The following is a 14,255-nucleotide window of genomic DNA, read 5'->3' as shown; positions in this document are numbered from 1 at the left end:
GAGCCACACATTTTTATTAAGGGTTTTCTATGGTCTCAGCACTGAAATTTTAGTGAAGAGTGATAAAAAAAAATGTTCTCTAGTAGGAAACATTAATTTATTCATCAATCACCTCTTGGAATGTACTATTGTGCCAAGGGCTCTAGAGAAAACACAGGCGTTTAACATATGGTCCCATATTAATAGCTTTCAAATATCTCTTTCCTGAATGAATTAAACAAACATGTTTTACTTTTGAAAGTTAAAATGTTTTTTCCATGAATAATGTTCATGTTCTTTTATTATTTGGAATTTATATCTCTAAAAATATAGAAAAACTAAGTAGAGGGGATGTGTGGTCATCAGACACCACACAGATGTTTTTTGAAGATGTAACAATTTCTAAAATTTTCCTCATTGGTAAGGAAGAAATGATTTTAAATACCAGATGGTCAGCTCTGAAAGGAATATGTTTATAACAGCTCTAGTAAGTATTAGAACAAAAAATTGTCATGAGTACTCATGGTTATACGAAAAGATAACCCATTTTGAGTTTACTTGACATAGATTAGTACCAGTAGGAATTGTTTAATTAGAAATTAGTTAAATCTCCTGAAAACATACATCATTCCATTACTAGGAACAAAAGGAAAACTATACATTGAATAAAGTAACACTTACAACCTCAATTAAACAGCAAACTACTTAACATATAACATTTTTCTACTACCTGCCCTTAAATGTCCACATCCTCCAAAAAAGTTTAATATAATTTAGGTCGAAGGCTATATAAATATAAAAGTAGTTGCAGTTTTTCTCTCTTTATAACATATACACACATATGTATATATATAGTTTCCCTCCTTTTCACTTACTATCATGTTTAACTTAATTAATCCTTATTACATGAGAAATTCCTGGTTATTTTTCTAGGACATTTGAAGATACAAAGAACTCAAGAAAGTATATTAAAATTATAGTAGCCTTTTTAAAGTTGAATATTAGAATGCTGTTATTCTATAAAAGTTTGTAGTTTATATATATTTATTTGGGAGACAGGGCAGGGCGAGGCAACCTTTGGTTGACCTCACCGATTGCAAGGACCTTGTCAGCTTACAATCCCTTATTTTTTTATTTTTTACACCTACAGCACCCGGTCTTCCTAGGTGGTCTCCCATTCCAAGTATTAACCAGGCCTGACATTGCTTAGCTTCCGGGATCAGACACTGCTTAGCTTCCGGGATCAGACAGGATTGTTCAGGGCATGGCCGTAGACTGTAGATTATATTTTAAAAAATAAATTAAAAATTGAAAAGTTTGAATAGAAAACTCTGAGCAACCACCCTGAAGGCAGCGCCATTGAGTACCAGGAGCCAGCTCTAACTTCTTTACAGGGACTATCATTTGATTACCACAATAACCCTCTGACTGCATTGCTCCTATCTGCATACAATTTTTATTCTTGTTTTACAAATAGAGTAACTGAGGTGGAGAGGCTATCAGCCCAAAATCATAATGTGAGCATTGGAGCCAGGATTTATGCTCAGGTAGTGTGACTTCATAGCTTTCAGTCTTATCTATGATCCTAGTCTGCTTCCCAGTAAATATTTAGCCAGTTTATTCATCAGTACGGCCTGATGAAATTATTTACTGACTAAATGAACCCACATTATCAAGCACTTCTTCCACTTTCTCTACAAGGAAGCACATTAAATACATATAATTTGAAATTTGAGAGTACTGAAAAATTAGGAAAACTAGTTTATTTTATAGAACCAGAAGCTTTCTATGGGTGCAGGTGCTAGGATTTTCTGCTCCAGAATTCAAATGCATAAAATGTTGCATGTTTGTTTTAGATTTTTCCCCACCTCTACTTATCAAAAGCAAGTAACAGGTCCTGCTCACACTCAAGAGGGAGTTACACAAAGGTGTGAATACCAGGAGGCAGGCCTTATTAAGAGTTTGCCTGCTCTGAAGGCGGCATGCCAGTTCACTATGCTCCATGGCCCTTGGCTTCACCCTCTGACATTCTCAGCCTGCTTCCTGCCCATAGAAAGTTGTGGGCCCAATCTTTTAATATTTAGTCCCTTTTAATCTAGAGTGATGTCACTTTTATTAGCATAGCTCCCAAAAAAGTTCTGTGGGTTTTCTCTGATTTGAATCCACTCTATGCACCAAAAGCCATACCCACAATTAGTTTTTAGATCGCTCTCTCTCTCTGGTTTATCTCTGATACTTAGTTTAATTAATTAATTTTCAGGCATATAGCACAATGGTTAGGCATTTACATAATTAGTGAAGTGATCCCCCCAATTACTCTAGTATCCACCTGGCACTACACATAGCTATTACAGTATTGACAGTATTGGCGCTTCTTCAACCCGTAAATTTTTTTAGATTTAACAACTATCTTCTGCTAAATATCAAAGAATTTACATGCTAATTTAAATTATATTAATAATATGTGTAATTTTCCCTTTCTTCATTGTAGATACCAATACCTGATGTCTGTAGGGGATGGTGCAGATAAGTTATAGTTTCTATTATTTGCAAATGTGTTGACACACTTCCAAGGACCAACTTGTAACAAAATGGACCAGATATTTAGCAGAAAAATTTAGACATTTGAGATTTTTATGAATTGCTTTCTGAATCTGCTTTACCAATTAAAATATAGGATTTATAGTGTTACCACCATCCAAACATCTTCAAGTCTTAACATTGTTTGAATAAAAGCTATAATGTAAATATTTTGCCTCAATATTATAATCAACTTGTTAGATAACTATAGCCATAATTTCCTTTTCAGAGTTAGCAGTGAGCTTATAAAGGATTATAAATGGATTAGAACTTTTCCATATTTGATGATTTCCCCAAAATTTTATTTCTGGGAGTACTCTTTCCTAAGGTGTCCCCAAACAGAAGGACCCCTGATGGGGTAGGGACAGGCCCCTCTGGAGAGTCCCAGGCAATCTTACTTAGCAAAGGCCATGGTAAGAGGGAGTGATATGAAATGCTGGTTATGGACTTCAGACACTTCTTAAAAAGAATTGCAAAATAAGAAATGTTAGACAATGCAGTGATGAGAACCACTTTTACATCATCCCAACCCCTTTTCATGAAATCCCTAACTCTTCCATAATATCTAACATTTGAAGTGTTTACCGAATACATTCATATAATAGCCAAACCTTAATCTTGAAATCCATCCTTTTCTTGTCGTCGTCGGTTTTCCTAAGGCTTTGATCTCGTCTATTTCTTGTGGATTCTTTTGTTTCCATCCTGCAGTCATTTTTCTTTGGCCTGCTTTTCTTTTTGCAATTTTAATGTTAGAATTTTTTTTTTTATTGCAATGATTTCTAAGTCTTCCCTGAGCTCTGCTATCACATAATTGGCACAAAGTACATAATTAAATCATTCTTGAAAAACAAATCAATCTAATTGATAGAAATTTCCACTTGGGGGTCCCATCTCCTCAAAGCTTGAAACCAACTGTCTAGCCCTTAAAATAACTCCCTTGTCTGATGTGTCTGTTAATGGTAGGGAAAACTAATAATATTGAGTGATTGTGTCAGGCACTTTCCAATACTTACCAGAACAATCCTATGAAATAAGTGATGTAAATAAAGAAAAAGGCCCCAGAACATTGAGCAAGTAAAGGAATGGAGATTTGAACCCAGGTCATCTTAACTCAAACCGGTGTCCCTCATATCATATCTCAGACCTGTCTCTTACATGCTAAGTCACTTAAACCCTCTTAGTTCTAGTGTTTTTACATGTTAAGTAGAAGCACAAATGACAAATCCAGCCAGAAAAGATAGTCTGAATTGATAGGTAATTAGAGATGAGCAAAAGGAATTGCAAACCCAGCAAAATCAAAGATAACAGATTTATAACTAAAAATATTTAAAAAATTAAAGGCTTTTGAACTTTGTCATGATTTATCTCATTTGTTTGAAACGAGTTCTGAAATCATATAAATATGTTAACTTTTCCTGATTTTGTTCAGAATCTGAGTTTTAAGGATCATTTCTCAGGTTTATGTAAAATAAAAGTCTTGAATAAAGAAGCAACAGTCACTTAATTCATTAAAAATTTATTTTTGGAGCCCATAAATGGGTAAATTCCAAAACAGTGGCAACACAGAGTATTCAAGAACATTTTAATATTTCTTTCTACTCAACAGTCTTTATTTTCCTTTCTATAAACAAATATACTGGATTAAAACAACAATACTCTTAACCCCAAGTTCAATGCTGAGTACTTTCAATTATCTATTTTGAGCACATAATAAAACAGAGGCAATTAATTTTCTTGAACATTTTATTTCCATTCGGAGCTTAGCAATTACTTTAGCTTGACGTTATTCTGTCACAAATGATAACAAATGGCCAAAGTAGCTAAAATCATAAAACTATTATAAGCCAAGTTAATAGTATGTATAAAGTTAATATAAAACAATTATACCAGTACACATTTGTTTTGCCCCCTACTAGAAATATGCCAAAAGAAAAAGCTTTATTAAAGAATGAGGTCCTTGGGCAAAGGGGAAAGAGGAGTCATATCATCAAAAATTATTAGAAAATTATATGTAAAAAGAAATCCACGTACAATTTTAACCAAATAAAGGAGGAAAGGGGAGTACATCATTAAGGTAGATGGCAGTTCAGGAAATACATGTACCATTCCATCAGAAACTTGTTCACTGCCTCAGGAGCTCAGCCTCAGGAGCTCCAGGCATTCTGTAATTCTGCCGCAAAGTTTCTTTACATGGAACATAAACCTAACATTTATGCTAACAACAGAATGTTATACTACTGTTTAATCTGACAGCAAACAACAGAAAAACAATTGTCAGGGCCAAACCCAATACCCCTGAAAATAGGGGCAAAAATGAATCATTAAAAAACAGTATTCAAAGAGTACTGTATTATCCAATATGATTTATAAAACATGTAAAATTCAGTAATCTTCTATGGAAAAAGCCATAGTATTTGAAAATTAGGAATGTTTTTATACCGATTTTTTACTGAAGTGGTACTCCAAGATATTTAAGTTGGAACAAATTCCAAACTCACACTTACTTGTATCACCTCAGTTTAATAATCCAATAAATGACAAAAAAGACGAACAATGAAAACAGTATCATATAGCACAACAGCTTTGTTTGGCTCCCTCTGGATAAAATCTTCAGTTTTTCCATAGTTTTACCTAGAAACCCAGTTGTAGAATCAAACTGTGAATCCTATGAGGAAAAGTGAAAAACAATATATAATGCTTAGATTCTAATACTCTTCATATGCACATTGAATGAATATATTGTTATCAGAATATTTTTAATGACATTTTTAGTGTTAATTTAGGAGTCTTTATAATTTAGGTAATCAGCCTGATTATTCCATACAAAACAGAGTAATTCTCTCAATGAACAAAAAGCTCTTTCATTAGCCAACAAATATGTCTTTCAGCCCCAAGGTAATTAAAAATACCAATTATGAGGATTAAAAACTCTTAACAATAAAGGTAAGCAGTTTGTCTACTATCATACAGGTTTCTTCCCACATTTTGCTGGGGCATGCTCTCAAAGGACAAATGGTTGGTTGCTTCTCAGTACAGCAATTTGTCCAAAATTTAATATGGTTAGCAGTTAAATGTACCTTTAAAGATCCTTTAAGTTTAGATAGCTAACTTTGAAGAACAATAGAGTCTATTAAAAGAGAATATCATGTAGAAGTGGTAAAAATGTGTGTAAAGACTACAAATATGCGTGGGGAAAAACTACCATATTAAAACATAGCTGGAAAAGTCCTAATGATGAGAGGGCTAACATGGATTAGAAATAGTGTAGTCTAGGTATGGAGTTATAAATATTGCACTTTCATAGAAATCTCAATATCCTGAGAGGTAAAGGCCCTATACAAAAGCCCCGTTGTATAGCTCTGGCTCTATGTAGCTGAAGCACTTTATATATCTGTAGTTCTTCACCAGGGTTATGCATGAGAAGAATCATTTGGAATGCTTTTTTCAAAATACATATACCTAAGCTCTATCCCTTGAAATTCTGAATCAGTATATTTAGAGTAAGAACCAGGTACAAATATTTTCAGAAATTTCTCCACATGACTCTAATTCACAACCTTCACAGGAACATTGCTTTCAATGTCATATTCCTCTTATTATTATTAGATCAGTGCTTTTCTAACCTCTTTGATTTTTTTCCCACTTAGCAGCAGAGCTACCTATCTCCCAAACCCCACCCTGCCATATTCATTTTTAAACAGTACAATTTTAAAAGCATGTGGAGAAACTAGGGAAAGTCTGGAGAAGTGTGACATCCACAATAAACACAAAGAATGGGAAAAGGCTCTAATGTTGCTGAGATTGTTTGGACTACAGATAAAAGGCTCTGAGATGTTACGATGTTTAAATGTTATTGATTTGTTCAGAAGTGATCCTTAGGACATCAAGCAAAAGAAATTGGCTTTTATTAGGTGCAAGATATTTGGTTGATTGGATGTAAAGTGCTTTTTGATTACTTGGTAGTCTATATCCATTGAGATCTCTTAAGAACACTCAAAATCATCAATTGCTCTGAGTCTTTAACAGTGTTTCTAAACACAGGATTAAAGATACATTGGCTTTCACCTCCTCCTCCTACTTATATGTGTTAGGCAAGATGAAGAACGTAAAAATATGGCAAAAATAAACCTTGTAGTTATTTCAAACCAATTAGATATAAATAAATGGAAATCCAGGACTTATGATCTCTAGATCTATTTCAAAATAGATGAAAATTAAAACATTCCTGATTAACACTAAATTTGAGAATATTAGATCAAATTTCTTAAACTTAAAATCCCACTTACCATTTCAGCTAATAATTTATTTTGACTTTTAACTTCATGGCCTATCTCAATGGAAAGCTATAAAGAAAGCATATACATTATTACTCATATAAAGGTAGTTAAGTGTTATAAAGCAAAAACAATGCCATTTTAAACGTATATATTTTCTCAAATAAAACTGTATTCTAGAAATATAAAATTTACTCTTTTCTTTTGATAATTTCCACCAAAATTAATGGAAAATATTTTTAGAATTTCTACTCCTTCCCAATGAGGATATTGTTTCCCTGCTCTTCATTCTGATTTTATCTTAATATTCAATTATATCTTTCAATTTTGGTACATACTTCTGATTCTCTTGTCCTTGCATGCTTTTCTCAATTCTTATAGCATTTACTCAGCAGCATTTATCTTTATATTGCCTTCTTTAAATGTTAAAAGGTATATACAAGACCTGTATTATCAATTCCAATCCAAATATTGAAATGTGATATAACTTTGAATATATACCTATACTGAGTATTTCTTTCAATTCTAAAAGTATTTTTTTCTTTAAAATATACTAAATTAGAAAAAATTTTACAAGTTAGGCTATCCACATTCCAAAGCTATGCAGAAAAGAGGCTAAGCCCAAAAGAAATATTTACTGTGATTATGGCTGCTATTCAAACCAAAACCTATCTACGACAAATATATCTAAAAATGAACTCTACTAAAAATCTTGGCAAACCATCGCTAATATTGTTTTCATCTTATTTTGGGTGAAAAGCATATGGGGGTATTGTTGACAAAACCATACTAAAATTATATAGATCATAATCTGAGTTTTCCCCCAAAATTGAACAATTCAGAGATAATAAAGCAACAATAAAGCTTGGTGGTCCAAATCACCTAACTACTGATTACAACTGTCGTTCATGCCAAGGAAAGATGTTTTTAGGGGATAAAAGCTTTCTTCTAACAAGGAGCCTAAATTATCAACATCAGAGTTTTTTTAAAAAATTCATTTAATTCCTAATTCCTTCTAAATGTTTTCTAAATTATTAACATTAGATAATATTGTTTAGTTCATAGACAACTCCTTTTGATTAAATATGACTTTGAAAACAATAGTCGTTAAGAATGTAATAATCTCTAGGCTAAATACACTTCTATTTTCCAAGACTAGTGAAATATCAATTAAGTTTTGGTAACATGAGCTTCTACTTAATGCTCTAAAAGTATATAGCATGTTTATTATAATTCATAATCAATCACGTACACTGTTAAAATTATCTTTTTTAAAATTCCTTTTATTTAATACATATTAACTCAATACAACTGATAAGGAATTATACTAGGTGCTGTGTAAAATATAAAAATAAATACAACAGAAAATCCTATGTTCTGGTAAACTTCTTGTACATATAACTAATTCCAATGCAGATCACTATGCAATAAGTGCTAAAGTGATAGTACAAATGGTCTGATGTTCAAAAGGAAAGTTACTTATGATGTGGTAACCAGGTAAAGCCTGGAGGAGGGAAGGGGTGTGAAGTGCAGCCTTTTAGATAGGCAAGACTTGAGCTAATGTAGGGAGGGAAAGGACACCTGAGGCAAAGGATAGCATGAGCAAAGATATGGGAGTAGGAAAGTGACAGAGTGCACAGGGCACAGAGAGCACTCTAATTTGTCCAGCAGAAAGCATATATACATTCTGGAAGTGCAGGAGATAAGGCCTGAAAAGCTGTAGACAATCTTTAAAGGACCTATTTGTTCAAGCTACAGAGTATGGACTTCATTTCTTACATCATGGGAGGGCACTGAAGACTTCTTGGAGTGTAGGGTGCAATTTAATAAATACATTAAAAAGATGACTGTGGTGACAGCATGTAGTTCAGAATAGAAGATGTAAAAAAATTATGAGCAGATAGATTAAGAGGCTTTCCCAGTAAAAAACCAGGGGACAGTATTAGAAATAGAAAAGCAAGAATAGAGAGAAACAGTAGAAAGAAGACTCAGTGTTTGGTGTGACAGAAAAGGTAGAAGTGGGAAAAAATGAGATTTGTAGCTTAGGAGAGTAGGAGAAAAGGTCAAGAGAAGAGCCTCTTGGGGGTGGAAGATGAACTGTTTGGAGACATAACTATAGACAACATATTGTATTTTAGATTTAACCATAAAAACAGCTTAAGTTTTTAAAAACAAACGAATGTACCATATGTTTTCATTGGCCACATTTTCTAACGTACTCAAATGTCTAAATTTTGAGTGTACTTTGACCTCACTGAACTATACTATTTGGGTAACTGAATTCCTTAGGACCATGCCAATACAAGTATGTAGTTTATAAGTATATAATATTTTGCATCTAATATACAAATGTAAAACTATATCTGTTACATACTTACAGATTTTATAGCAGTTACTTTGTTTCTCAGACTTTCAGTGAGTCTCTCGTTTTCTTCTTCGCAGGCACTATACCCACTATTAGCATAGCCATAGTTGCCGTAGTTGCCAGGAGGTACTCCTTCACCTGCAAGGATCAGTCACAAGTACAGCTATAGCAAAAACAAGCCACTTTTGAAACCTTAATAAGAAAAAACCGAAAAAGACCCCTGGAGGGCGTTGCAGACCACGTATGTCTATAATATTCACACTTCAAATGAATTTTAAAAATTAATAATCAAATAGAAATCAGAACAATCCTAATGTCCTCTCTTAAGCAAAGGATATTCATTTCAATACACATTTATTGACTGCTTATTGATTGCCCACAACGCACTAAAATAGACACTGATATATAAGGATATTCAGGACACAGTTCCTGCTCCATAGAATTACGTTTGAAAAAGATCAAATAGTAACATCAACTCCCCATTGAAGAAGCCTGGCTATGAACGGAAAGGGAGAAAGAGGATAATATAGCAAGAGGGAGCTCATGGCAGAGGGAGAGTCCTTTATTGGCATCTTTTAAATAGAAGAGAGCTCAAATAATTTATGGAGAGTATTAGCTGAGAGTTAAGAGAGGAATTCATTCATTCTTCAACAAATATTTGAGAAACTACCATGTGTCAGATCCATTTTCTTTCCAGATGCTATCCTTTGGAGCTTACCTTCTAGGAAATAGCATTGTGAATACAGGATTACACTCTTGGCCACTGCCTAATATAGTGCTTGATATTCATCAGGCAATCAAACAGGTGGAGTGAACCTTGAACAGTGAATACCTAGATAAATGTTGTTGGGAGGATTGAGAGGAAACATAGTTGAGGGTATCATTTAACTTTTAAAAAACAATTGATACCACCAATTTTCTCAGTAAAAGAAGAGAAAAGCCTGCCTCTGAAGAATGGTAATCATTTGAAAAAGACAGTAAAGAAAATAATGGAGGAAACTGACGAGGACTATACAGGATTACCAGGGGGATAAAACAATGCTGGCTGAGGCAATATGTAGTAGTGGTTTCAATCCTCCTGTTTGTGTGAAAGAAGAGTCTAAGTTAGCCCATGAGAAGCTGGATGATTGGCTTACACAGGAGTTGGAGGTTTACAGCATTGGGGCTGCAAAAGGACAGAAACCCAAGAAAGGCTGAGATTACTTGCCAAAAGAGTGGTTAAACGTATGAATTATGTGGTCTAGACTGGACAAGGATTGAAGTAGTTTCAAGAGAGGCCTGAGAATGTGGGGAAAGGGATGATATAGAAACTAGAGGTTTCTCAAGCTCAGAGAGTAGGTGGAGTGATAGTGACAATAAGAGATAGAAAGACAGTTAGGTAGCAGTCAGCGCTGTCACTGAAGGAAGCTCTTTCAAGGCATAACACAAATCTCACTTTCTCTGAAAAGCAAAACTCCCTCTTGTGAATCCTTACGGCTTTGCTGTACGTATCACTACTATCACACTCTAGACCACTCCAAGCGCAGAAACTAAATTTGTTTTACTCACAGCTGTATAGCCCCAAATGTGCACGTGTATGCACACAAGCACAGACATACACACAAAGGCATACTCAATAAATACTTGTAAATGAATAGAATCTGAATTCACTGTTATTCAGTCAATAACAACTTTGAATGTGCCTGCCTTTGTCAAGAATGAAATAATAAGCTTCTCTGAGGGCAAAGATAGTGTCTCATAATTCTATATCCCTTGTACCTAATGAGTACTTTCTATGCAGCAGATGCTGACACAATCTCCACCCCCATAAAAACCACAATAGGTTAAGTATGTTCCAGAGGAAAAAGAGTTGCATTCTTCAAATTTCCCCTCATTGCTGACACAGTATCCATAAAGCTCTCCAAATGTGCGATTATAAAATAACTCAAGTGACTGGCACAATATTTTCTACACTTAATTAAAGTAATAATTTAAAAAATAAATTAACACTCCAACAATCAAAGATATTCTACTTTAATAAGGACCAAAATCCTTAAAGAGAAAAATGTCTTATTTTTTGACTAAGGTTATGAATGTACCTCGACAACCACCAAGGAATCTATTTGTAAATTAATGGCTATTTGCTTTATTTTCTTTGTTTTGCTCTTTTGCCTATCTTAATTTTAATTTTTGAGTTCTATACTGTTCCATTTATTAAAAGCAAAATTCTCGTTTTATTGCCCAGCAATCTTACAAATACACATTTCCTCTATTAAGAGTTTTATAATTCCCTTACACTATCTCCCACATCCAATATAAAAAGAAAAAAAATCAAATAAAATGCTAAGAGTTGCTATTCCAAACTTAGCTACTTCTTTTTGTCTGAATTATTGTTATGAAAAGTTGTAGGAAAGTTGATGAATGCCAAAGTCATCCATCCTCAGCCATTGTTCATTTACACAAATGCTACTTTTGGGGGGTAGTTTCTATTAATAACTGAGCCAAATCATTTAGAGATGCATGTGAAATATGGCAACTTCTTCACATTAGATTCACTATTCATCCCAAGTTTAAAATTCCACACTGATACTTAAAAAAAAAAAAAAAAGCTAAATTAAAAAATAAAAAGCCCTCATCACATCACACCAATGTAAATGATAGCAACAGACATCTAGATAACCACCTTTCCTCCTAACTACAAGGGAGCTTAAAAAGTAAAGGCTCTATCATAAAAATTCTAATTTAATTAGTCTGAGCTGGGGTCCAGGTATCAATGCCTTAAAAACTCTCCAGGTGATTCTAATATTCAGTGGGGGCTGAGAACCACCACTTCTCGAGTCTCTTTCCTGTCATCTATCATGGCACACTGCTACACAAAACATTCAAAGGAGCCAAAGGGCCTATTGGTAAGATCCAAATTCCTTGGCCTGGAACTCGAAGATCTCTACAATGTGGTGATTCTGGTTCCACATTTCCTACTTCAACCAAACTGGCTTAATCATAATCTCTTTGACACATCATTCATAATTCTAGTCCTACGACTTTTGGGGGAGTATGTGTGTCATCCTTCCAACTGGAACTTACCTCTCACATACTCTATTACTCAAGCTCTAGTTCAAGTTCCTTATGTCTCCACAAATCCCTAGATATTCACTATCTGTAGAATTTATCTGGTATTTGGATGTATAACTATCACCCTGTACTATAATTTATCTTTGAACATGTTCCTACTCTCGCTTTAGCGAGCACGCACAGGGCCACAAAGGGCTGTATAACTGGAGCTTACTAAGGTAGGTACACAATAAATGTTTGTTATCATTAGTAATGATACAAAGGAAAAACATTTAGGCATATAAAAGTAAACTTGCTCAAAATTATTTTTTCTCTACGATTTACCTGGCCAACGTCTATGATCCAACAATTCATAAAAACTATGTTTTTCAAAAGCTATTTCTCATATTACCATTTATTAATCAATGTACAAGTCTCGAGTTACTGACAACTTTGACCAACTTTAAACTGACACTTTGAAAACTTTTTTTTTCCATCTAATCATAATAATTTTAAAAAAGCAACATCTTTTTTCAAATACTTCATATATTTTCTCAGGTATATTGTACACTGATTTAGAAGTCCTTTTTTTTTTTTTTTTAGCTGTCTCTTAATAAAGAATTTCAGAACCAGAAAATGCTGTTTTAATAGCTCTGCATTATAATGGCCCATTAAAAGTCCTTGTGCCTAACTTATTCCCGCTGCTTGGTGAACCTGCTTCCTAAGCCAAAAGGTCAAGAACAAGATCTAAGTCGTCAAGGATTACCACATTCTACTGCATTAACAGAGGAACAAGACTCAGATATGTTCTGGGTAAAATGGCCTCTGACCCAGATGTTAACACATCACAGCCTTTAACAGTAATGACACGTACATTTACCTTTGTAACTCACTGTTATCAGACTAACATGATTATTATTACTGTTTCGCATGAACGTTCTTCAAATTTCACTTTTGAAGAAACTAACATCCAGGGCCAGCAGAAAAAAAGAAATCGAAGCAAGACTTAGGGAAACGAGCAGTTTCCATAATCACGCTCAATCGATAACACTGAAAACCCTGTCTGCTGATTTGGCACCTGTATATATATACTCCACCCTCAATCCTTCACTACTCCCTCTAGACCTATCATCCAAACCTGAGACTGAAAGAACCCTGGGACTAAACTTAATCCTAGAATCCAGGATACATTATGTGTTTCTACTTGGTACCGCCTCCAAAGACCCCTCGACATATCCTTTCTGGCCTAGATTCCAGTGACTAAAAACAGGTCCAATTTCCTCCCGTGTCCCTGCGCCCAGCACAGCCGGTTCCAGGGGCCCCGAACTTCGAATCTCAGCCCTCTTCTTACCCAAGCCTGCACGCCTCATCCTGCCAGAGAAGGGAGGGAAAAGGCGGGCGGAGGGGTGGGTAGAAACGGGCCAGGGGTAACCGAGACCGCGTCTTCAGGACCAGGATCCGGCGAAACACCAACTTCTTTTCCCTAAGCGCCACGACATCAGTAGAGTCTAAACAACGCGCGGGCTGATGGCGTCACCCGGGCGCTTACGGCGCTCTGCGAGGCGGATTGAATAGCATTCTGGGAAATGTAGTTCGCTGCGGAAGCTGGGAGCGTGGCCGGGGCGTGGCATGAAACCTCCCGGGGCTTCCGGAGTAGGGGCGACTCTACTGCGACTCTACTGGGACTCTGACTTGGGGTTTCGGGTGTCCGACTCTGGATGTTTGCTGCTTGGCTTGCGGCCTCCCTCAGTCCCCGAAGTACCTTGCTCTCAGCCTGTCGGCCCCAAAGTTTAACCTGTAGATTTGCCCTTCCCAGACCATGAGAGGATGGTTGACTTATTTTTCCTGATGCTGCTTCTTACTTCCTTATAACCTTCAGAGTCAGTTAAGGGAACGTCAAAACTTTATCCAAGTATCTGATATCACACATAAGGAAGAGTGTAACCAGTTTGTGCTGAGTCACCTAGTAAAGTTCTCTGTTACTGGATTGCTTGAATTTCTAGCAAGAATCATGTCTATTAGGTGTT

The 14,255-nt window shown here is 35.2% G+C and overlaps 1 protein-coding gene across 1 annotated transcript; it reads right to left on the bottom strand.

Annotated features, from left to right (window-relative positions):
• Positions 1-4,059: 4,059 nt before the first annotated feature.
• BET1 (Bet1 golgi vesicular membrane trafficking protein) lies at positions 4,060-13,761 on the bottom strand. The gene is made up of 4 exons (XM_039878076.1): positions 13,580-13,761; positions 9,212-9,336; positions 6,846-6,902; positions 4,060-5,224 (listed from the first exon to the last, which is right to left on the bottom strand). Exons 1-4 carry the CDS (start codon positions 13,596-13,598, stop codon positions 5,069-5,071), a joined length of 357 nt encoding a protein of 118 aa, XP_039734010.1. The 5' UTR covers positions 13,599-13,761; the 3' UTR covers positions 4,060-5,068.
• Between the last annotated feature and the right edge of the window lie 494 nt (positions 13,762-14,255).

Source organism: Pteropus medius, unplaced genomic scaffold (assembly GCF_902729225.1).
Source record: "Pteropus medius unplaced genomic scaffold, Ma_sr-lr_union100, whole genome shotgun sequence".
NCBI lineage: Eukaryota > Metazoa > Chordata > Mammalia > Chiroptera > Pteropodidae > Pteropus > Pteropus medius.
This window is presented reverse-complemented; position numbering and strand designations above follow the sequence as displayed.

What these genes read in the sequence shown, in the direction of transcription:
- BET1 (XM_039878076.1), bottom strand. An exon ending in AAGTAACTGCTATAAAATCT is followed by an intron (nt 6,903 to 9,211) that starts GTAAGTATGTAA and finishes CTTTCTTTATAG; the next exon opens with CTTTCCATTGAGATAGGCCA. An exon ending in ATAAATTATTAGCTGAAATG is followed by an intron (nt 5,225 to 6,845) that starts GTAAGTGGGATT and finishes TTTTCCTCATAG; the next exon opens with GATTCACAGTTTGATTCTAC.